The 24,238-nt window shown below is 44.4% G+C and overlaps 2 protein-coding genes across 2 annotated transcripts; one reads left to right on the top strand and one right to left on the bottom strand.

The window, feature by feature from the left end:
* The first annotated feature begins 3,278 nt into the window (after positions 1–3,278).
* LOC123348041 (olfactory receptor 4N2-like) lies at positions 3,279–4,217 on the top strand. The gene has a single exon (XM_044985286.1). It carries the CDS (start codon positions 3,279–3,281, stop codon positions 4,215–4,217), a length of 939 nt encoding a protein of 312 aa, XP_044841221.1.
* A 12,659-nt stretch (positions 4,218–16,876) lies between these two features.
* Positions 16,877–17,860, bottom strand: LOC123347349 (olfactory receptor 6N1-like). The gene has a single exon (XM_044984763.1). The coding sequence runs from the start codon at positions 17,858–17,860 to the stop codon at positions 16,877–16,879; it is 984 nt and encodes a 327-aa protein (XP_044840698.1).
* Positions 17,861–24,238: the final 6,378 nt, after the last annotated feature.

Raw genomic sequence — 24,238 nt, 5'->3', positions numbered from 1 at the left:
GCACCTTCTAAGAACTGCTCCATTTGCATTAGGAGAGACAGATCTATAAAAAATGAGTTGTATCACACAGAATTGCCCCATCTGTCTACTGATGGCAAGAGAAGTCTTGAAACAGCATACTGTGCCTCAACCTTATGGAGCTATCTTTGTGACTGGTTCAGGCTCTCTGCAGACTCGGGCAGGTGTTGTATTGATTAACACAGAACAGCTCCCTCCTCTCCACGAGTGATTGGCTCATGCAAGACTCAGACAGATTTTCTCTACTGGTTACACTTGGCTTTTGTCTTAGTCTTGGTACCATTTTCAAGTTTTCATTCTCAACCACAAAGACAAGGAAATTGCTATAGTTTAGAAAATGGAACATGCTCCTGCAGCTGAGACCCTAGACACTGGTTTATAGTGTGTAATCTTTAATCCAGCCCCAAAGGCTTTTTGATATCACACTGCCATATACGTAGTTGCTGTAGATTATGTTGGGCTATTGTGTGAACTTGAACTGGCAAGGGACATGGCCTCTATAATCGTGCCTGGATGGAGAGGCAGTTGCTGAGATGATCAAGGAGAAGGGACATGTTCACAAGGCAATCTCCACACTTACTGGTCTATTAATCTTAATAAGATGCAGTATTCCTTAATAGAACAATAAGTGTGGAGATGAATAGAAAAATTAACACCTGAGAAGAGAACAATTGCATGTGTAGTGTGATTAATGATATAAATGATAACCTTAATGATTATGTTAATTTTAAGATAACGTAAAACAAATGGTTCTGTTAATAAACCAGCTGAATAATTAAAAGTCATGAGAGGCAGAACCATTATGAAGAGTGATGACATTAATAATAGTAGTGAAGAACACGAAAAAAGAATGATCAGTAAACAGGAGATCAGTAAGACAGTAAGCAATGGGGTATTAATATTAATATATATATATATGTATGTCATCATTTTCATTGGCACACTACACTGAGTTGTGCTTCTTAATACAGGAAAACTGGTGATGAAACGTGACAGCCCCACAAAGTAGTCGTTGCGTGATCGGGAGATGGGGCTAGGAGTCAGGCCTCCTCGGTTCTTTCTCTGGCTCTGGGAGTGAAGTCTTTCTTTCTTTCTTTCTTTCTTTCCAGTCCTGGATTTCCCCCATCCCCAGCTTTGCCAGATCCCCTCAATCCCTGTTATCCCAGCCCTGGATTTTCCACACACACAGCTCTGCCAATCCCTATCAATCCCAAGCTGCAGCCCCTGGCTATCCCAGACATTCCCGGAGAGATCAGAGTTTGGGATTTTCAGGGAATACAGTGGGGAGATGTAGGAGCATTTCTAATGTCACTGTTCACACCTGGCCATGGTGCGTATTTATTAAGACTATCAATGCAGGAGAATGAATAACCGGGGAATGAATGAGTAAAAGGAAGGATAAACACAGGATTATCTGCATTACTAAATAGCTAGAGTAGGAAATAAGTAACACACACACACACACACACGGTGCTGCAATGTGTGTGCTGAACTTTATGTTGCTGAGTCATCCCAGTGATTGACAGGGGGTTGTAAGGTGTCTGCACAACCGGGACCTAAGAATTAATAAATGAGTAAGGGAGGAAGGAAGGAAGGAAGGAATGTAGAAATAAATAATTAAAATGTAAATAAATTCATACATTAATTAGTAAATCAAAGAGCAAATATGTGTTATAATGAATTAATAAATGTCTACACATGAACATGAAGGGATATGTAATTGGGTAAAGATAATTAATAATTAAGTGATAAATACTTGTATAAATAAATCAATGAAGCAATCAGTGAATGTTCAGATAAATACATAAAGGAATAAATATATGATTATGTAAATAAATAAATGAATAACAGAATGTACATATAAATGAAGGATTAGAGGAAAGACGGAATCCATGACTGGATTGATAAATGAGTAAATAAATAAGTCGAGGTGGGAATGCATAAATAAATAAACAAAGGGATTTGATACATGATTAAACTGATTAGTCAATGAAAATATAAGTAATTTTTTAAAAAGAATACATTAATGCATGAAATAAATAAATGAATACCAATACATGAAGGAATATATATATAATGTATATATAATATGTCAATCGAATGTATAACTAAGTGAAAGAATAAAAGAATGAATGAATGATAAAACTAATGAATAAATTAATGTCTAAATAAATTAAAGTTTAAATTAAGAATAGAATGTATAAATAAATAAAAAAGTGGCTAGATGATTAAATTAATGTATAAATAAATGACTAAACAATGGAAGGAAATAATAAATGCACGTATAACACATAAAGAAAAGAATGAAGACATGAATGAATGAACAAATAGTGGAAGAATACAATGTATAAATAAAAACATAAATGGTGTATTGAACAAATACACGAATAACAAACGATGAATGAACATATAAATAAATGAAGAAATGGATGTGTTAATCAGTGCCCCCATTGCGCTGATTAAATTACATTAATAATTTCAATTAATTTGTAAATGAAGTGAGAACTAATCAAATGCATGCATAAGAAATTGGAGGAATACATACATAAATGGGGATGAGATAAAAGAATAAGTGAATAAAAAAAGGACGGAAGGACTATCAAGACATTACCACTCACAGTAACAATTCCCACATGCTTCTTCTTTACTAGCCCTCCTGTTTCCCCACGTGCCCTGTCCCCCTTATCTCTCTGCTTCTATGGCTCTGTCATTTTTTTGATTTGATTATCTGACTAATACCTCCTCACTAAACCGCATCCAAATTATTTTGATGACACGCATGCCACCATCATTCCCCTGCCAAAAAATCCCCAAAGATTAAGATGAAAAGAAAAAGCCTTTCAGGTCAGAATTGTCAAGGGGGGGAGGGGAATTTTTGACTTTGCATTGAAAATCCCCAAAATTTCAAAGTGACAGGTTTGAGTTTTTCCAAGGAATAAAATTTTTGTTTAATTACAAGGGAAGCTAATACTTCTCACAAAAATGTTCACTTCATCACCAGCTAAACATTTTGATGGAAAAAATTCTAATCAGCCCTAGTTATAGCCCTGTATCTTACATCTTGGTCAGCGATTGCCTCTCGCTGAGTGTCTGTGAAGCACTTGGTATGATGGGGGCTCTGATCTCAGTTGGGATCTTCGCAGCAGCTGGTACAATGGGGGCCATGGTATAAGTTGCACCTCTCCACTACCATAATGTGCATAGTAAATTTTACAATAACATTCACCCTGAATTCTATTTCAGGACCTCATGCTGATGGGATGGAGCAGGGGAACCACACAGAGGTGACAGAGTTCCTGCTGCTGGGGCTGTCCCAGACCCGGGAGGTGCAGCTTTTCCTCTTTGTCCTCTTCTTGCTTTTCTACATCATCATCCTCCCAGCCAACATCCTCATCATCCTCAGCATCTGGGGTGACCCCCACCTGGGCTCCCCCATGTATTTCTTCCTGGCCAACCTGGCCTTTCTGGACATCTGCTACTGCTTTGTCATCCCCCCGAAGGTACTAAGCCACTTCTTGTCCCACCACAAGACTATCTCCTACGGGGGATGCCTGGCCCAGCTCTTCTTTCTCCACCTCCTAGGAGGGGCTGAAATCAACCTGCTCATGAGCATGGCCTTTGATAGGTATGTGGCCATCTGTCAGCCTCTGCGCTACACCACTGTGGTGAGCAGAGGGGTCTGCTGGGCCCTGGTAGGGGCTGCCTGGGCCCTGGGGTTCATGCACTCATTTTTCCAGGTCATCCTCATTGTCCAGCTCCCCTTCTGTGGCCCCAATGAGCTGGACAGTTTCTTTTGTGACATCACCCAGGTGATCAAGCTGGCCTGCACCGATGTCTATGTGCTGGAGTTCTTCATGTTCTTCAACAGTGGCCTGGTCACTTTGCTGTGCTTCCTCCTCTTGCTCATCTCCTATGGGGCCCTGCTGGTCCGGCTGTGGGCAGGTGGCTCCTCAAAGGGGATGAGCAAAGCAGCCTCCACCTGCATCACCCACATCATAATCATCATCATCATGTTCAGCCCGGCCACCTACATCTACTGCCGGCCCTTCCGCAGCTTCCCCCTGGACAAAGTGGTGGCCGTGTTCCACACCGTGGTCTTCCCCCTGCTGAACCCCATTATCTACACACTCAGGAACAAGGAGATCATCAGTGCCATGAAGAGGCTGCTGGGCAGATACGGGCTGTGGAGAGGGAAATAGAAGAAGAAGAAGAAGAAGAAGAAGAAACTGAGGGGGTCAACAAGCATGTGGCAAGGGGGATCCAGTGGACATTGTGTACTTAGATTTTCAGGAAGCCCATGATGAAGTCACTCACCAAGAGCTCTTAAGCAAAGTAAGGTATCATGGGACGAGAAGGAAGGTGTCACACCCCAATGCCCCCCTCCCAGTAGGGAGTCCTCTGGGGAAGGCATATCAATATTGTATGTGACTGACTCTGTGGCAAGCATTGCAAAGTATTTTGGGGAGGGTCAAAGGTGTGTGAGTGGAGAGTGGAAGTTTCCTTTGTAGGTAAGAAAGGCCAAAAGGAGAGGAGAAAGAGAGCAGAGAATGGGTTAACTCAACCCTGCAGCTAGCAAGCTCAGTCCGAAGATAAGATGCTGGTCTCCACCCAAGGACACTGCTCACAGCTGAGACTTGGCAGACAAATGAGAAAGACTGGGGCTTGAAAGTTGCCTGAGAGGCTGTAGGAAACCGACTACACTGACCTGCACCTGCAGAACAGCAAAGCCAGAGGAGAGGAAAACAAAGCCCAGGGCTGCCAGTCTGAAAACACAGGCGAGATAACAAAAGGGGGCACCGAGTCAGGCGTCCCTGAAGCTAGGATGTTTTGGGAAAGGGAACAAGACCATAGCAAGCCTGTTTGGACTGGTACAAAGAGCACCAGGAACAGAGGGCTCTTGACGAAAACACCCCCAAAGCAGCCCAGGACTTAAAACCCTCCTGAGAGCTGGAGCAACTTAGAGAGCACAACAGATTCTTGGACAGCCTAGGCCCAGGACAGCACTCCCGTCCACCTTCCCCCCGTCTTCTGATGTTACACATGTGTGTGTGAGTATGAAAGTGGGTTAGGACCTGGGGGAATTAACACTTTCTTTCTTCCCCTGAGTGACATGGGAACGGTACCAGCACAATCTCCTGTTATTTAATGTTTTATCAATAAAGCTTTAAAATTTAGATCCTTGGTGTGTGCCTCCTCATCTCCTCCCCAAAAGAGCCTGTGGCCACAGCCTGGTCAACTGTGGTCCTGGGCAGAATGGTAATGAAAATCTGTCACAGATCAGTAACTGGGTAAAAAGATAGGAAACAAAGAATAGAATAAATAGTCAGTTTTCAAAATGAAGAGACAGAAATAGTGGTGTCACCCGGCGTCTGTACTGGGACCAGTGTTGTTCAATATATTCATAAATGATCTGCAAAAAAGGGACAAATAGTGAAGTGGCAAAGTTTGCAGACAATACAAAATTAGTCATAATAGTTAAGTCTAAAGCAGTTTGTGAAGCTTCACAAAGGGATCCCACAAAACTGGATGACTGGGCAACAAAATGGCAGATGAAATTCAGCGTTCATAAATGCAAAGTTATGAACATTGAAAAACATAATCCCAGCAATAAATACCAAATGATGGGGTCTAAATTAGCTGTTACCACTCAAGAAAGCGATCTTGGAGTCAGCAGAGATAGTTCTCTGAAAACATCCGCTCAATATAAGGAGGCAGTCAAAAAAGCTAACAAAATGTTAGTAACCATTAGGTAGGGGATATATAATAAAACAGAATATACCATAATGGCACTATATAAATCCATGGTGTGCAGTTCTGGTCGCACCATCTCAAAAGTGATATATTACAATTAATAACTATAGTATCTATGGAGTAATTCTGTAGTGCATATGGAGTACGTTTGTAGCAACTCTAGTATCTAAGTAGTAATGTTGTAGTATCCATGCAGTATTCATTGTTATATATGGAGCAATATAGTGGTAACATTGCAGCATCTTTGGAGCAATTTAGTTGTATCTCTGTAATATCTATGGGGAAATATGTATTGTAATTGTACAGCACATGGAGCAACTCTGTTGTATCTATGGAGTAACTCTTCACATTTTATGTAATACCTATAATATCTGTTGGATAATAGTGTTGTAAATCTGTATTATCTATTGAGTAATGCTATTGTAAGTATGTAGTATCTATGACGAAATTATATAGCTATTATGCAGATTTTATCTAATAAACCTACATAGTCTGTGGAATAACTTTGTAGCAAATCTCTATCATCTATGCGTAGGCGTGGGAAGATTAGATTTTTATCTGTAAGTGTTGGTAAAGGTAAATTTCACTGTACACACAGAAACCAACAAAAAGAATATTTACATCGATAATAAGTGAAATTTACAGTTTGGCAAAGTAAAAAAAAATGCCGCTTTAGCAGTTATTAGAGTTTGATTTAAAGATATTTACTTTGTATATATTTACATGTGATGTTGACAATGTGTGTTTTAACAGTTATAAAGCTTTACATTTTTGAATCTCAGAGTCTACTGTCATTAAAAAATTATTTGACCCCTACATAATTTCCCACAATAGTGAAAATTTAAATCAATAAAAATTGAAAAAATGCTTAAAAATAAATATCAATATTATCCATTCAAATTACAAAAATAAAAGTCACATTCTGCTGACCGTATCTATGTGGTAACTTTTGTTGTAATACTGTAGTATCTATGGAGTAATAGCAATGTAGTACTTCTGTAGTATCTGTTGATTAACTCAGGTTTATCTATGGAATAACAATGTACTGTTTTGTTAGTATTCATGGGACAACTCTGGTGTATCTCCTGAGTATCTTGCAGGTAACACAATTGTTTACACCAGGTTTAACAAAGAACACAGATTATTTTTCTTCTATTTATTTGTACTGACTGTGCAATGCTCATTTTCATTCACATAAGTATTATTAGACCAAACATTGTGAGCAGGTTTGTGTTATTAGTGTTTATTATGTTAAAACACAGAAGAAGATATATATCAGGCAATATGCTTGAGTAGGAGAAAGTTGATGCAGTAGATAATCAGCATGAGAACTGTGTGTGCTGAGATAGGTTTAAAAAGAACTATGAACATCAACCTATTTTAAAGCAAATAATGAAAAATAATCCCTTAAAATGTAACCTCTATTCTTCCTCTTGTGCCAATTGCTAGCAAGGTTTCAACATTCTGGAGACTGAAGCTGTTTCTTTTTGTGTTTTTCCTTCTGAAATCTTCCTACTTGAAAACCTAGGAAAATCCATCACACAATTGTGCATTAGAAAACACAAAGGCTGCACAATAATGGACTCATTTCAGGACAATGTTGCACCCACTATCTTAGCTTTGTCCCCTTGTGTTTGCAGATTCTGATTTTCAAAGTCATTTAGGGATTTGGCTACCCAGCTCCCAGTAATATTAATGAGATTGGGGCATCTGTCTGCTTTAGGGGGCTTTGAATATCCTACCCATGGAAAATATTGTTACAGGACCAGATCCTCAGCTGGAGTAAACTTTCCTAGCTCCAATGAAACCATTATTTGTATTATAGGTAGGGCCCTACCAAATCCATGGTCAATTTTGGTCAATTCCACGGTCATGGGATTTTAAAAATTGCATATTTCATGATTTCAGCTATTTAAATCTGAAATTTCACAGCATTGTGATTGTAGGGATCCTGACCCAAAAAGGAGTTGTGGGGGGGGTCACAAGGTTATTGTGGGAGGGTTGTGGTACTGCTACCTGTTGGGATATTTTAGGGTTAAGTATAACAATAAGCTGCTAATGTGCTGACATGGTATTAGGCGACAAAGGCATATGTAGGCAATATTTTTGTGTCTAATATTTTTGTGTCTAGTACATAAGTTGCAAATTCTTTAGTATTTCTTTGTCTAAAATATAAATTGCCAGATTCTTCCCTTCTCTGTTGCTTATAAAGATGGATAAGGATGCAACTGCAGAAGCTTCAGGGGAAATGCTCTTTGCGTAAATGAAGGTAAAAGGAATGTTATCGTCCCCTCTCTCCCTTTCCCAGCTATTTAAACCAGCCCTGGCTTAGGGCCCTTTCCCCCACCCTCCCCTGAGAACTTAGGACCCCTTCCTCACTACCATGAGAACTGCTAATAATGAAGATTTATGGCAATAAATTGTTAAAAATAAATATATCTTCAAGGTAAAAGTAATGTGTAATGCTATGAGTAATAGATAGAGGTGGGTTCACTAATCCGTGGGTGTTTCTATTACTTAATAAAGGTCTTGAGGATGTTATAATGGATGGTTAGGCGTGTACATACTGTGACAGGGTCGGGCCAGATAACTACAGGACAGTGATCCTTTTGAGAACTGGGACGTGGACGAGCACCAGGAACTTGCTGGAACCAATTAAGGCAGTGAAGCTAATTCGGACACCTTGAGTCAATTAAGAAGCTGCTAGAATCAAATAAGACAGGCTGGCTAATCAAGGCATCTGGTTTAAAAAGGACCTCAGCTCAGTCAGTGAGGGGCTTGCAAGGAGCTGAGAGTGAGAGGGTTTGTTGCTGGAGGACTGAGGAATACAAATGGTATCTGGCATCAGGAAGAAGGTCCGGTGGTGAGGATAAAGGTGTTGGGAGGAGACCACAGGGAAGTAGCCCAAGGAGCTGTAGCTGTCACACAACTGTTACAAGAAACACTGTAGACAGCTGTGATTCACAGGGCCCTGGGCTGGAACCTGGAGTAGAGGGTGGGCCTGGGTTTCCCCCATCCTCCCAACTCCCTATTGGATACAGGAGGAGTTGTCCTGCACTGTGGATCCCACCAAAGGGTAAGGTCCCTGGCCTGTCCCCTGACCCCATAGGTGGATCAGCACAAAAGATTGTGCTCCTTCTGTTTCCCCAAGCTGGCCAGTGATGAGGTTAGCTGAGTGAATGGCAGGTTTGAGCCACTAACAAAAGTGGCCAAACAGAGGGTTGCCATGAATCTCTGAGGTGAGCAAATTTGCCAATAAGTGCAGGACCCATCAAGGCAGAGGAGGAAGTTTGTCACCATACTAACCTAAACAGAAAGAGTGTGCTGTAACTAATTCAGTGCTTACTGGAAAATTTGGTCCAGGGGAACAAGTATCACAATAAAGAAGCCTGTACTCAAATCTGCCTCTGGGTCAATCTGCCCATTTTTCTTCTAACACGACCCTTATTTCTGCACTGCTGCTGGCGGCGGCACTGCCTTCGGAGCTGGGCAGTTGGAGAGCAGCGGCTGCTGGCTGGGAGCCCAGCTCTAAAGGCAGAGCCACAGCCAGCAATAGTGCAGAAGTAAGGATAGCACGGTATGGTATTGCCATCCTTACTTCTGTGTTGCTGCTGGCAGGGCACTGCCTTCACAGCTGGGCACCTAGCCAACAGCTGCCGCTCTCTGGCTTCCCAGCTCTGAATGCAGAGACCCTTAGTGACTCCCCCTGCAATTCCCTTTTGGGTCAGGACCCCCAATTTCAGAAACGCTGGTCTCCCCTGTGAAATCTGGTCTTTTGTGTGCATTTACCCTATACTATACATAAAGTAGTATTATATAGAATAGGGTAAAAGCACACAAAAGACCAGATTTCATGGTCCATGATGTGTTTTTCATGGCTGTGAATTTGGTAGGGCCCTAATTATAGGACCACCTAAAATCCTCAACAAAGACTGGGGAACTCTTATACCCAATCCTGCATAGACCCCAACTGAGATTAGGGTCCCCATCATGGCAGGCACTGCACAGACACAGTGAAAGACAACCCTGCCCTGAAGAATTTACAATTCAAATAGAGGAAGGAAAGATTTTTATCCCCATTCGTACAAATGGGGAAACTGAGGTCAAGATGCACGAACTGCAATCCCAACAGTCCTCCATAGAGCTTGGGCTGAGGTTTGAAAATCTGTCCAGGGGATTTACATGTTCTATCAATTTTAATGGGACTCAGGAGTCCAAATCTTCTAGACAGCCATCAATAAAGATCCAATGCGAGACACAAGAGGAACTATCTTCTTTTGTACAGCACCTAGCACTGCTTGGCTCTTGAACCTCTAATACTAATAATGTTCCCCTTCTTTGGACACCAGGGTCACCCCTTTGCTCCATAGTAACAGATGCCAGAGCCTCAAAGGTCAGTTTCCCAGTGGAGGAATCTGAGTATTTTCTTATGTTACTTCTTATGACTTACGAGGAGAGGCTGAGGGAACTGGGATTGTTTAGTCTGCAGAAGAGAAGGATGAGGGGGGATTTGATAGCTGCTTTCAACTACCTGAAAGAGGGTTCCAAAGAGGATGGATCTAGACTGTTCTCAGTGGTACCTGATGACAGAACAAGGAGTCATGGTCTCAAGTTGCAGTGGGGGAGGTTTAGGTTGGATATTAGGAAAAACTTTTTCATCCAGAGAGTGGTGAAGCACTGGAATGGGTTACCTAGGGAGGTGGTGGAATCTCCTTCCTTAGAGGTTTTTGAGGTCAGGCTTGACAAAGCCCTGGCTGGGATGATTTAGTTGGAATTGGTCCTGTTTTGAGCAGGGGTTTGGACTAGATGACCTCCTGAGGTCATGAACTGGGGTGCAAAGGGAGAGAGAAGGACTGAATTAGTCAAAACAATTCTGTCTCCCGCTATAATTCAAGGCCTGTGTTAAGCTCATGCCTAGTAAACAAGAGAAGTGTGGGACTGGGAAACTATTAACCCAAATTGTTGTGTCAAAAATTAGGCCTAACTGTTGGACAAATAAGCAGAAGATGTGCTGGTCCCTCCACCACTACCTTTTGGGGTCCTCCAAAAGAAACTTTGGATGGACAGATGTGAATGCTGGCTAATCAAAAGATGAGAGGAGGGGAAGTAGTGAGCTTCACCATCATGGCTGCCACCCCCACCGTCTCCTGGGACCCCAGACCTTCTTCATTCTGATCCTGAGAGGAGTCCTGACCAGACTGGGCCAGAGAGAGTATGATGTTGCAGTCCATATGCTTTATAAAAATGTTTATAAGTGTGAATATGATGTAACTGGAATATGCTTTATGCAAAAGGTCTCTTGTAAGGTATCATTACAAAGCTTATGATCTACTGAGTGTGTTCATCCCATTTGTTTGTATGTATTATTTCTTTGTCTGTATGTATGTATAAACTTGTATTACTGATGTAAACATGTTAAGTGGACGCCATTAAGGGTGCTTCAGAATTAATCACCTGTAAATGCTCTCTTTACTTGCAATCCTTCCAGAGTACATGCTGACCAGCCAAAGGTTATACTGGCACTAGAAAAGGTTCAGAGAAGGGCAACTAAAATGATTAGGGGTTTGGAACTGGTCCCATATGAGGAGAGATTAAAGAGGCTAGGATTTTTCAGCTTGGAAAAGAGGAGACTAAGGGGGGATATGATAGAGGTATATAAAATCATGAGTGATGTGGAGGAAGTAGATAAGGAAAGTTATTTACTTATTCCACATTTCAAACAGCCTACAATCCCAGGGTGTTTAGATGGGAGATTTTGAGTCAGCCCAGTGTGAATTCTAGGAGGCAGTTTCAGGTGCACTGGCAGTGTGTATGTTGTAAGACAGGGGTAGGCAACCTATGGCATGCATGCCAAGGGCGTCACGCAAGCTGATTTTCAGTGGCACTCACACACCCGGGTCCTGGCCATTGGTCCGGGGGCCTCTGCATTTTAATTTAATTTTAAATGAAGCTTCTTAAACCTTTTAAAAACCTTATTTACTTTACATGGAACAATAGTTTAGTTATATCAGTGGTCCCCAACGCAGTGCCCGCGGGCGCCATGGCGGCTACCAGGGCATTTATGCAGGGCCGCCCAGAGGGGGGGCAAAAGGGGCAATTTGCACCGGGCTCCGCAGGGGCCCCCAAGAGAACAGCGGAGGCTTCCGCCTCTGTCCCTCTCCTGGAGCCTCAGCTCATCAAGCGCCGAGTCTCCGCCGGGGCCCCTGAGCCCCGCCCCGCTCAGAACCGTGTGGTCAGGGGACAGGGCTGGGAGCTCCAGGCTGAGCTCAGCTCCCTCCGCTCGGTGTGGAGCTCCCAGCCCCGCCCCCTCACCATGCGGCTCTGAGCGGGACGGAGCTCAGGCCCCGCTGGCCACACGCTGCGGCTGTTCCGGCGAGGCGCTGAGACTCCGGGTGAGGAGGGAGCCGGGGGTAAGAGGCTGGGGCCGGGGCAGGGGGGAAGCGGGACCCGCCGCCGAAGCGCAGCCAGGTCTTCGGCGGCGGGGGGCTCCTTCCGTTCCGAAAGTGCCCCGAAGACCTGCCGAAGTGCCCCGAAGACCCGCGGCGGGGACCCTCCCCCGCCGAATTACCACCGAAGACCGGGCTGCACTTCAGCGGCGGGTCCCGCTTCAGCGGTAATTTGGTGGCGGGGGGCTCCCGCCGCGGGTCTTCAGGCCACTTCGGCGGCGGGTCCCGGAACGGAAGGGCCCCCCGCCGCCGAAGACCCCGGGCCCCCGGAATCCTCTGGGCGGCCCTGCATTTATGTGTTCCCGCCTAGTGCCCAGCAGGGGAGAGAAGCCGTGGCCCCATGCCTGCCAGGGACAGGGAACGCCGGGGCTGCAGGCGCCGGTGTTCCTTGTCTCTGGCAGGTGCCGGGCCGCAGCTTCTCTCCGGCTTTTCCAGGGCTGCAGGCTGTGGGCACCGGTGTTCTCTGTGCCCGGCAGGCGCGGGGCTGTGGCTTCTCTCTGGCGTGAAGCCGTGGCCCCGCCCCTGCTTGGGACAGCAAACTCCAGGGCTGCAGGCTGCAGACGCCAGTGTTCTTGGTCCCCGGCAGGCTCGGGGCCCGCCTAGTGCCCAGCATGGGAGAGAAGCTGGGGCCCCGCGCCCGCCAGGGACAGAGAACTCCAGGGCTGCAGGCTTCATTCTATGTTAAAGTAAGAATAATAAATATATTTGGACCAGCAGTTCAACAATGTTTTACTTTTTTTAAATAAATAAGATGAAAACTGGTTATGATATTTATTTTGTAAAAACTCCTTAATTTTTCTTACTGGTAGATAAAAAAGAGCAAATTCACATGGTAAGGTGAAAGTAATTGCTAAATAATTTAATTAATACCTTTTACATGTAAAATTACTCTTTTTATCTTATGGATTCATATATTATGTAATAGTAAATATGTTTTTTGTATTATTTAATGTACAAATACAAAATAAGCCTTGAAAAATTGTTGGTGCCCGCCCCACACTTCTGGAAACATGAATGTGCTACTGGCCATAAAAAGGTTGGGGACCACTGAGTTATATATTATAGACTTATAGAAAGAGACCTCTAAAAACATTAAAATGTATTACTGGCACATGAAACCTTAAATCAGAGTGAATAAATGAGGACTCGGCATAGCACTTCTGAAGGGTTGCCAACCCCTGTTGTAAGAGAAGGTACCGCCACCTAGTGGTGAATGTTCACGCAGGCCAAGGGGCTTACTAGCGGTGTCCGTTCCTAGCAGTGTCTTTTAATGCAGGTGGCAGGCTCCTGGTGTGTTTTGGAGATGAAAAATCAGGGTTATAATCCTGGCTCCACCAGTATGTGCCTGGAGCTAACAGAGCAGCTTTCCTTTTCCAGGTAGCACACCACTTTGTTATCCGCTGTAACGATCAGAGCTGGCTTAGGATCTTGAACCTGCCAAATTCGGAGGGTGTATGGATACAGAGATCAGCATGGGGCCCTTCACTGGCAGTGGTGGGACCTTGGGCAAGTCATTTCAGACCAGATTAATAACGGTATTTGGGTGCCCAAAGATGCAGATAAGAGATAAATGCCTAGTGGGTTTCTAAAGCTCCCACCATTTAACTCCCATTGACATTAATTTAGGCACTTAAATCCCATTTGAGAATCTGGGCCCGGACCTCTTTTGGAAATCCCTCTGGGCATCTATGCATGTTTAGTCACCAAAATCACCTTTGAAAACTGGCCGTTTGTTTCCGCATGTCTCAGTTGCCCATCTGTACACATCACTTCAGTATCTCACAGGGGCATGGTGAGGATAAATATATTAAAGATTGGGATGTGCTCCAATCTTATGGCAATAGGGGGCCTTATATGACTGTAGATAGGAAGGTGTGCTGCATGCCCAACTTGATACACCATGGGCCTGATTTTGATAGGTGATGGGCACCTGCAGCGCCCCTTGGCTTGAACTGGAGTTGCGGGTACTCAACACCTTTGAAAATCTGGCCTCTAAATCATCTCAGTTTGGGCCCCCAGAAATGTAGTCACCACTGGTGCCAAAAAGTACCAATGGGAGTTAGGCGCCTAAGTCTCTTTGAGGGTGTTCTAGCCTTTGGAGGTTCCTGGTCACTAAATCACAACTATTACACCAACACATTTGTTTCCCAAAGGCCGGTCTCTCTCTTGTTTTCACATCAGTTTCCATAATGTCACCAGTCCACCATAAATGATCCCCTCAGGTTGGCCTTACACGCTATTCCATCTGGCCACGCCAAGTGTGAATTCCCCCTCTACTCAGAGTCACAAGAGGTCCTCCTTTCTTTGTGTCACACAATCCTGATCAAGTATTATTATTATATATTTGTATTACAGTAGCAACTAGGAGCCCCATTCATGGACCAGGACTCCCTGGTGTTAGGCACTGTACAAACACAAAACAAAAGAACGATCCCTGTCCCGGAGAGTTTACAATCTAAATATGAGACAGGAGAGAATAGATGGATACAGATAGATGGGAGAATGCAAGGCAACTATGAGGCAGTATTGGTCAGCATGAGAGGCAGTGATCCCAGCAAACCAGTGCCCTAACCATAGTCACATTTTGTATAGGCATCACGGGAAAGGAGAGCTTCAAGGAGCATTTTGAAAGATGATAATGAGGTAGTTTCTGGCTGTTTACCAGGAGCTTCTCCTAAGCGTGAGTGGCAACACGAGATACAGCACAACAGGTCTCGTTTAAAGATGTAACAAGCAGGCGATGAAGGCGGACATCCTGTGCCAGTCAGAAGTGGGAGTCAACATCTCAACAGCAAATTAAAGATAACAAGCTGGGCAAGGCTAGGCCAGGCCATGAAAGAGAAGACAAGTAGCTTGCCCTAAGACTGTATCTATGACTCAGAGCACTATCATGCCTGTTCAGTTTTGAGTCTGTCTGCCACTGGCTGATCATTCTTCAAAGCAGCAGCTGCCTGGGAGTCTGCTGGAGAATGTATTGCATCAACACCTGAGTTCATATATTTGGGGCTTGAACCTTCAATTCTGGAGGCCCCAAACTTGATCCTATGTTTACATTGTGGGGCTTCACATAGGGCTACGTTTTGGCTCCTGGTGAGGAAGTATCTAACTTGAGTGCCTAGCACTAAATGCTGGTTGGCCAAGTATAGACTGGTTTTCAGAAGTGCTGAGCACCTACCACTCCCATTGAATGAAGTGGCCCTCTGAAAATCAGGCCCCATATTTAGAGATTTAAATTTAGGCCCCTAACTAGAAAATGTTAGGCCCGGTTTTGAAAGATGGTGAACATGCACAGCTTCAGTGCAACAGTTTTGGCACCCGAAAAAAGAAGGTAACCAAAATCAGATGACAATTTAAAGCATTCTGACTAGTTTGTGCAGGACCTGGAATCATAGGTGTCGACTCCATGAGTATTCCAGGGCTGGAGTACAGATGGAAAAATAAATCACAACTAATTGGTGGTGCCAGCAAAGGGCTGATCGATGCCACTGCCAAACAGCTGTTTGGTGGCTTGAGGGGAGACCTGGGGGAGGGTGGAGAGCAGCGAGCGATGGGCGGGCAGGGGTCTTAGGTGAAGGGGTGGAGTGGGGGCAGAGCCTCAGGGCAGAGTGGGGGTAGAGCACCCTGAAGGAAAAATAAAAGTCATCGCCTAGGCCTGGCATTTCCATTTGACATCAAGTCTGGTGATTTTGAAAACTGCTTTTGTTTCGCATTGGAACAAACCATCAAATGTTGACATTTCCTGCCAAATGAAATATTCGAAATAACTTTGTTTCAGGTCAATGGAACACAGAGGTGAATTTAGAGTAGAATAGAAAATAAAACAAATTGCAAAACATTTTTATACATGTTTATCAGAATTGACACTCCTGCGGATTTCAGTGAAATGCCATCAGAAATTTTTCAACCAGCTCGAATTTTGACATGTGTTTGTGAAGGACAAATCCTTCTAAAGGCATTGGGAAAATAATCAGGGACAGCAGCAATTTCTACATCTACAGGAGAAGATCAGCTTGTCCTGTACGGGCCCTCCCTTCCACTGCTTGTGAATATGCAGGACTGGGGGAGTCCAAGCTATACCTCCTGCACACCTAAACATGCCCCTTTTGGGATATGAAGCACCTCATAATGGATGCATGAGCAGTGGATTACAGTAGCTTCCCACTTGGATGCACTATGAATGGGAATGCACCTCTGTTCACCCTCTCCCCATCCAAGTGGAAAAAATTCAACTGCTTCCAGTTGGCAACCAGATTTTGGAAGGGAGCAATGGATCTAGTGAACTTAGGGGCTCCGGTGCTACAAACATAGGCTGGTAGAAGCAGTTCAAGCCCAGCAGGGGCTGGAAGATCACAGCTGTGGACAATAGAGAAAAGCAGGGGCCAGCACAGACCAGCAATGGCTGGTAAAACCCAGGGATGAGCCGTGGGACCAGCAGGGACTGGTAGAACCCAACTGTAACCAACAGAGAGCAGCAGGGGTGGAGGGAGACCAGCAGGCCAAAAGACTCCAAGAGAGAGCAGTAAAGACCATCAGAGACTATTACAGTCCTACAGGGTCAGTAGGGCCCAGATGATGATGATCAGGGAGCAGTGGAATGAGGATAATGCAGCTGTTAGAATTCCCAGTAGTGGTGTCCCCAAGCCTCTCTCATGCAGTAGCAGCTATTGGGTGGGCCATAAGCTGGAGACTGGCTGGTGGTATAAGCCTCCCGATGAGACCATTTTGGCAACTCTCCCGCAGGCCTTGCTCACCTCCTGGTTCCTCAGGCTGTAGACGAGGGGATTGAGGAGTGGGGTGAGCACTGTGTAGAGCAGGGAGAGCTCCTTTCTGGGGTTCAGCTCCGTGCTGCCCCTGGGGAACATGTACACAGCCACCAAAGTCCCGTAGAACAGCATAACCACAGTGAGGTGAGAGGAGCAGATGGAGAAGGCTTTGCGCCTCCCTGAGGCAGAGGGGATCCTCAGCACAGCCCAGGTGATGCAAATGTAAGAAGTGACTGTCAGAAATAATGGGGAGGCTGGGATGAAGGACAGGAAGAACGTGACTGTGTGGACAATGGAGGTGTTGGTGCAGGAGAGCTCCAGGAGGGGTTGGAAATCACAGAAGTAGTGGTCTATCTTGCACGGCCCACAGAAGCTCAAGGCTATAAGTGACAGTGACAAAATCCCCATGAATAGGAACCCACCCACCCAGGACCCAACCACCAGCTGCCCGCAGACCTTGCCGTCCATGAGGGAAGGGTAGTGAAGTGGGCGGCACATGGCCAAATACCGGTCATAAGACATGGCTGCCAGCAGGAAGCACTCCACGGTGGCCAGGGAGTCGAACAGATAGAGCTGTGCAAAGCAGCCGCCCAGAGATATTGTCGCATTGCCTGCCTGGAGACCAGCAAGAATCACAGGGGAGATGTTGGAGGTGGAGATCATCTCCAGGCAGGAGAGGCTGGAGAGGAAGAAATACATAGGGGTCTGGAGATGCGGATCCAGCACCACTAGCACTACCAGGATGAGGTTGGCAGCCATGGATATGATATAGAGAGCTAGGAAGCCAGTAAAGAGAAGGATCCACAGTTCCTTGAGGTCCCCAAATCCCAGGAGGAGGATGTGGGAAATGGTGGTGAGGTTTCCACTGCCTGTCTCCTTCATAGGGAGGGTCTGAAGGAAAGAGAGTCAGCAGATAATTACGAGACAATGAAAAAAACTATCCATAAAACCTGAAGCTATATGTCCTTGTGGGAAGTAGTGCTGTCTAGTGTTTACAGCAGTGAAGGAGGGGAGTGAGGTCTAGTGGTTAGAACAATGGAGGCCAGGACTCCTGGGTTCTATTCTAGCTCTGAGAAAGGCCTGGGGTCTAGTGGACTAGAGAAGGGGTATCTTAGCATCAGGACTCCTGGGTTCTAGCCTAGGTCTAGAAGAGCAAAGGAGTTTAGCAAGATAGAGCAAAAGTACTGGCCCTCCACCCCCATTGTGAATAAGAAGAAGTATCTTGAAGCTGTGCTTCATTTATTTCTCGTCTTTCAATGATGTGACCTGGCCAAAACTCAGAATGTCCATTCCATGGGCAATCCTGACATTCTGAAATTGCCTTTCATCCCAGATCATAATGAAACAGCAACACTTCCAGCAAAATTCTGACAAATTTCATTTCAGAAACAGTTAAAGAACCTTATCAAAATGTTGACGTGCTTTGTTGGGATAACGATAAAGCACTTCCTTTTTACTTTTCATTTCTACTCGGTTCTATTCTAGTCTATTAAACTTGAGATGATAGTCGAATCTACATGCTTTGAAGTTACAGAAATAAAATACCTCACTTATTTGTCATAAAAAATGTGCCAAAATTGGTATGTTCCCATGAAACATTTACATTTTGTTGAATCAGCAAACTGAGAGGAAAATTGGTCATTCAGCAAATTGTGGACCAACTCCAGGCCCAAACTTTGCTGTGAACCCTGAGCATTCGGGACACAGTGGATAATAACTGATGAGAGGCAGCACTATGTCAAGGTAAAAGCATGCGACTGTGTGCCAGGATAGACCTCTCCTATCAAAAGTCTCGATTTTGGCTTTTGCCTCTGACTTGCTGGTGACCTTGAGTATGTCTCTTAACCTCTCTGTGCCTCAATTTTGTTATTTATTAAGTACAAGACACAGCGATGAACCAAGTCCTTTCCCTGGACAGTTTACAATGTGAATGGTCTTCATTGGGCATATGGTCACACCCCAACAGAGGGAAATCTTTAGCACGAGTGGGACAGGGAGTCTTCAGCAGTTAACATGGGGAAATAAATTTAAATACCATTGTCCCTTGGCTGGCACAGGTAGCAGAGATCTGTGATAGAAGTCAGAGATGTTTGTAGGGAATCCTGTTTATTTACAAAGAATGTGCAGAGGGCACTTTCCTCATTCAGCAATCCAAGTCTGCCTTTCCATTGGGTCCTGTGCCCAAAAGTAGCTCTGTCTCTTGTTTTTATCTCAAGGCTATGCTAACCCCTGACTCTCTCTTTTTCTGCTTCTTTCTGCCTCTCACATGCTTAGATAAAAAGCTACAATAGACTAGGTCTCACTGTTTAGATGTAAAATATTTCTCACCTCTTTCTGGAAATCAGGCCCTTTAAAAGTGTCTCAGATTGGGCCCCTTAAAATCCTGGCAAATATTTATTTGACAAATAATAGTCCAGCAGTTTTTTTTTTCTATCACTCGCATCCATGCTTCTTTAAAGACTATGCACAGGACCACACTACAGTTCTTAGCTAAACTGCTCCCTGAAAGAGCCACACAGAGCAGAAAACTTGAAAAAGACTTCTCAATGATGTACAGCAAATGCAACTACAGCCGTTACAAACAGAGCTAGTTGGATGCTCTTTGATCACAAAAATTCTTCAGCAAATGTTGCTGTTCTTCACTGAATAATTTATGCCAAGTAGCAAGTGACTAGTGATTTTCAGAAGGTGGGTGCTCAGCACTTTCTGAAAATCAAGCCCCTTTAAAACGTCTTCTATTGGACACTGAAAAAAAGCTTACAAAAATACGAGTCAAGTCTGAAAATCTTGGCCTTATCCAATTGATTTTTTTTTGGTATATATGGCTAAGAACATAAGAAAGACCATACTGGGTCAGACCAAAAGGTCCACCTAGCCCAGTATCCTGTCTTCTGATGGTGGCCAATGCCAGGTGCTTCGGAGGGAATGAACAGAACAGGGAATCATCATGTAATCCATCCCGTCACCTATAGAGTGGTAAGGGGTTCTGGTTAAAATGTTTTAAAGCTCCTAAGTCCCATTTTCAAAAGCACCTTATTCACTTAGTAAAACCCTGATGAAGGGACTTAGGCACTTTTGAACATTTTGCCCTCTGTCTCACTATGCATTTACAGTGCACCATGGAAGCCTGAATGGAGAAGGAAATTATTGTAGTTTTATATACCATAAATGTTACCTTTCTCCTTCACCAGGAATGTAGGATTATTATCCTTATTTGGGTCATGGAGCAGATAGCAGCTGATGGGATTGTGTCAATTCATCTTTGTCTTCAGTTCATCAAGTCTTTTTTCAAGTGGTCCAGAGTTTGGTTGGAAGGAGACCAGCCCACTGGCCAGAACCTGTATCACTCTGGAAAAGCAGCCCCAGAAATGATGTTACCCTTTTCCTATTCTCTTTATAGGAGACAGGAACCTCCCCTGAGTGATCTTGTGAAATCTCTTCAAAAGGGAATCATTAAAATGTTCTGCATTATAAGCATTTTTTTTTAAATTAAGTACATGCCTTGGGGGACCAGCATTAAAAAAAGAATCCTTGATATGTTTGTATTTAGTCCATTACTGAGCATATTAATGAGAGGGCTTCATTTTATGTCTGTCAAAAAGATACATCCAGCAATACAGCAAGTATGGTTACTCTTACTATATTGGTATGAGCTGGGTGAAAACTTGTTACAGGTTGAGTAAAACCTCATTCAAATGGATGTGTCAATGGGCCCTTCATTTAAGGTAGTTGTAAAAGACAAGAGGCCAACAAGCTCTGCCCAGAAAGTAGCACCACGTGGGCATTCAAGATTCTATGGGTATTGTGACCGGGTCTGTGAGAGAACACACAGAAAATGAGGCCAGACAAGAACAGAGAGAGAGGCAGAGGCAACAAAGCCAAGCACTAGCCTGTGAACACAGTGAAACTCTGACAAAATCTGAGGAGAGCTTGTGGATCTGTTGGATACAGAGGCTTGGGGCCATGAGCTGAGGAACTGCTCCTTTTGTTCCTAGCTCCTCGTGTGTTTGGAGAAGCAGGACTTGGTACATCCCTTGTAAATAAACAAGACTGCATCTGAGTGAACACCATCCTCCATTAGCTTCTGCTTCCAGCTGGGAACTCCCCCAGGGTCCCGAACTATGACTAGCTGCTTGGGTCGGAAATAATACTGTTGCCATAGTGCACAGAGGCCCTGTCATGGACTAGGACACTGCAAAAGGCAGAACAAAAGGACCTGCCCTCCATGGCCGGAGCCACAAGCACCTCATCTCCCCCAGCTGCACGGGCCCCTGGCTGGCCAAAGCCCTGAGTAACCCCCATCTTGGCTGGAGGAGCCCCAGGTTGGCCGAAGTCCTGAGCCTTCCCCGCCTCAGCCGGAGGAGTCCTCGGCTGGCCGAAACTCTGCGCACCCACCTCCCACCAGGAGCCCTGGGCTGGCAGAAGCCATGCAGTGCCTCCCCTCCTGGGACCCAACCCTCCCAGGGAAAAGCCAAAGCGTCTGTTAGAAGATGCTTTTGATGTTCCCTATGCAGGTTCTGGGGCGGATGAGGACATGGTATGTGCCTCCTCAGATGCTCCAGAACCTGAATGAGGCATAATAAAACAAAAACATTGCCACCAAACCCAGGAACTAGGGTCCAGTAGGTGTGGCTGTGGCAGCACTGAGGGTGGCAGAGCTCCACCGCTCATGGCTGACAATCTAAGGAACCCACCACAGTGCTCACTGAGTGACAACACTGTAGTAAGTGAGGCCTGGGGCACAGAGCCACAAAGGTATTTAGGCACCTAAACCCCAGCTTTCAGCACTTAAGGCCCAGTTTTAGGCTCCACCATGATCCACAAAACCCCTGCATGGCTGTTGCCTCATCCTGTAGTGCCTAAGTGTTCAAGGTAAAAGTTCCCTCGGCATCTGAGAAGTTTATACCCCAATTCCACAAAGTACTTGAGGACATGCTTAACTTTAAGCACAAGAGAATTCCCAGAGTTCCATGGGACAACAAACATCCTTAAAAACTAGGCACATGTTTAGATACTTTGCTGAATTGGGGCCATAAAGAACAGGCCTCAGAAAGCAAATTCACTGATGGTATGAGGTGGAGTAAGGCCTGGATTCAATCCAGACATAGGGCCATCAACTCAGCAAAGTGCTTATGATACCACTGGCTCAGTGGTCTACCAAAGTTGTCCCCACAGCAGATTCCAATACTCTCTGGAAGTAGGCAACCTCTGTAGTTCTGTGGGTCCAGGGGCAACCTTCCAGCCTAAGGGCTGCTCCCTGGATCCTACCTTAATTCAGTCCTGGTTACAGAACCATATACAATAGAACTATTTTCCTGAGCAAGGACTCGACGAGAGAAGTGCTGCATACTTCATATCTTACTTGGAGTCTTGGAATCTAAATTAGTTAGGCACCCAGTCCCTCATGAATTTTCAAAATCCCAACCTATACAAAGAACAGATGCCTTTCTGAATGATGCATTCAAATTCAATTCTAATTTGCTGGGCTAGAAGCAGGAAACACTGGGTGGATTCTCTGCCATGTGTTATGTGGGAGTTCAGACCAGATGACCACAGTGGTCCCTCCTGCCTTTGAAATCTATTAATCTATGGATTTTGCAGATCACTATTCATAGGACAATAGAACAGATGCCTCTGGAAGTTGTGGAAGCTCCTTCACTGAAGGTTTTCAAAAGGAGGTTGGATAGCCATCTGTCTTGGATGGTTTAGACACAACAAATCCTGCATCTTGGAAGGGGTTGTGAACATAAGAACATAAGAAAGGCCGTACCAGGTCAGACAAAGGTCCATCTAGCCCAGTATCTGTCTACCGACAGTGGCCAATGCCAGGTGCCCCAGAGGGAGTGAATCTAACAGGCAATGATCAAGTGATCTCTCTCCTGCCATCCATCTCCATCCTCTGACGAACAGAGGTTAGGGGTACCATTCTTACCCATCCTGGCTAAAGCCATTTATCGACTTTGCCACCATGAATTTATCCAGTCCCTTTTTAAACATTGTTATAGTCCTAGCCTTCACAACCTCCTCAGGTAAGGAGTTCCACAAGTTGACTGTGTGCTGCGTGAAGAAGACCTTCCTTTTATTTGTTTTAAACCTGCTGCCTATTAATTTCATTTGGTGACCCCTAGTTCTTTTATTATGGGAATAAGTAAATAACTTTTCCTTATCCACTTTCTCAACATCACTCATGATTTTATATACCTCTATCATGTCCCCCCTTAGTCTTCTCTTTTCCAAGCTGAAGAGTCCTAGCCTCTTTAATCTTTCCTCGTATGGGACCCTCTCTAAACCCCTAATCATTTTAGTTGCCCTTTTCTGAACCTTTTCTAGTGCTAGAATGTCTTTTTTGAGGTGAGGAGACCACATCTGTACACAGTATTCGAGATGTGGGCGTACCATGGATTTATATAAGGGCAGTAATATATTCTCAGTCTTATTCTCTATCCCCTTTTTAATGATTCCTAACATCCTGTTTGCTTTTTTGACCGCCTCTTCAGACTGCGTGGACATCTTCAGAGAACTATCCACGATGACTACAAGATCTTTTTCCTGACTCGTTGTAGCTAAATTAGCCCCCATCATGTTGTATGTATAGTTGGGGTTATTTTTTCCAATGTGCATTACTTTACATTTATCCACATTAAATTTCATTTGCCATTTTGTTGCCCAATCACTTAGTTTTGTGAGATCTTTTTGAAGTTCTTCACAATCTACTTTGGTCTTAACTATCTTGAGAAGTTTAGTATCATCTGCAAACTTGGCCACCTCACTCTTTACCCCTTTCTCCAGATCACAGAGCCCTTTTTAAATATTGGCGTTACATTAGCTAACTTCCAGTCATTGGGTACCGAAGCCGATTTAAAGGACAGGTTACAATCCTTAGTTAATAGTTCCGCAACTTCACATTTGAGTTCACTCAGAACTCTTAGGTGAATGCCATCTGGTCCGGGTGACTTGTTAATGTTGAGTTTATCAATTAATTCCAAAACCTCCTCTAGTGACACTTCAATCTGTGACAGTTCCTCAGATTTGTCACCTACAAAAGCCGGCTCAGGTTTGGGAATCTCCCTAACATCCTCAGCCGTGAAGACTGAAGCAAAGAATCCATTTAGTTTCTCCGCAATGACTTTATCGTCTTTAAGCGCTCCTTTTGTATTTTGATCGTCAAGGGGCCCCACTGGTTGTTTAGCAGGCTTCCTGCTTCTGATGTATTTAAAAAACATTTTGTTATTACCTTTGCAGTTTTTGGCTAGCCGTTCT

The sequence above is a fragment of the Mauremys mutica genome, chromosome 13, assembly GCF_020497125.1.
Source record: "Mauremys mutica isolate MM-2020 ecotype Southern chromosome 13, ASM2049712v1, whole genome shotgun sequence".
Taxonomy (NCBI): Eukaryota; Metazoa; Chordata; order Testudines; family Geoemydidae; genus Mauremys; species Mauremys mutica.
The sequence above is the reverse complement of the archived record's forward strand: the minus strand, read 5'-3'. Positions and strand labels throughout refer to the sequence as shown.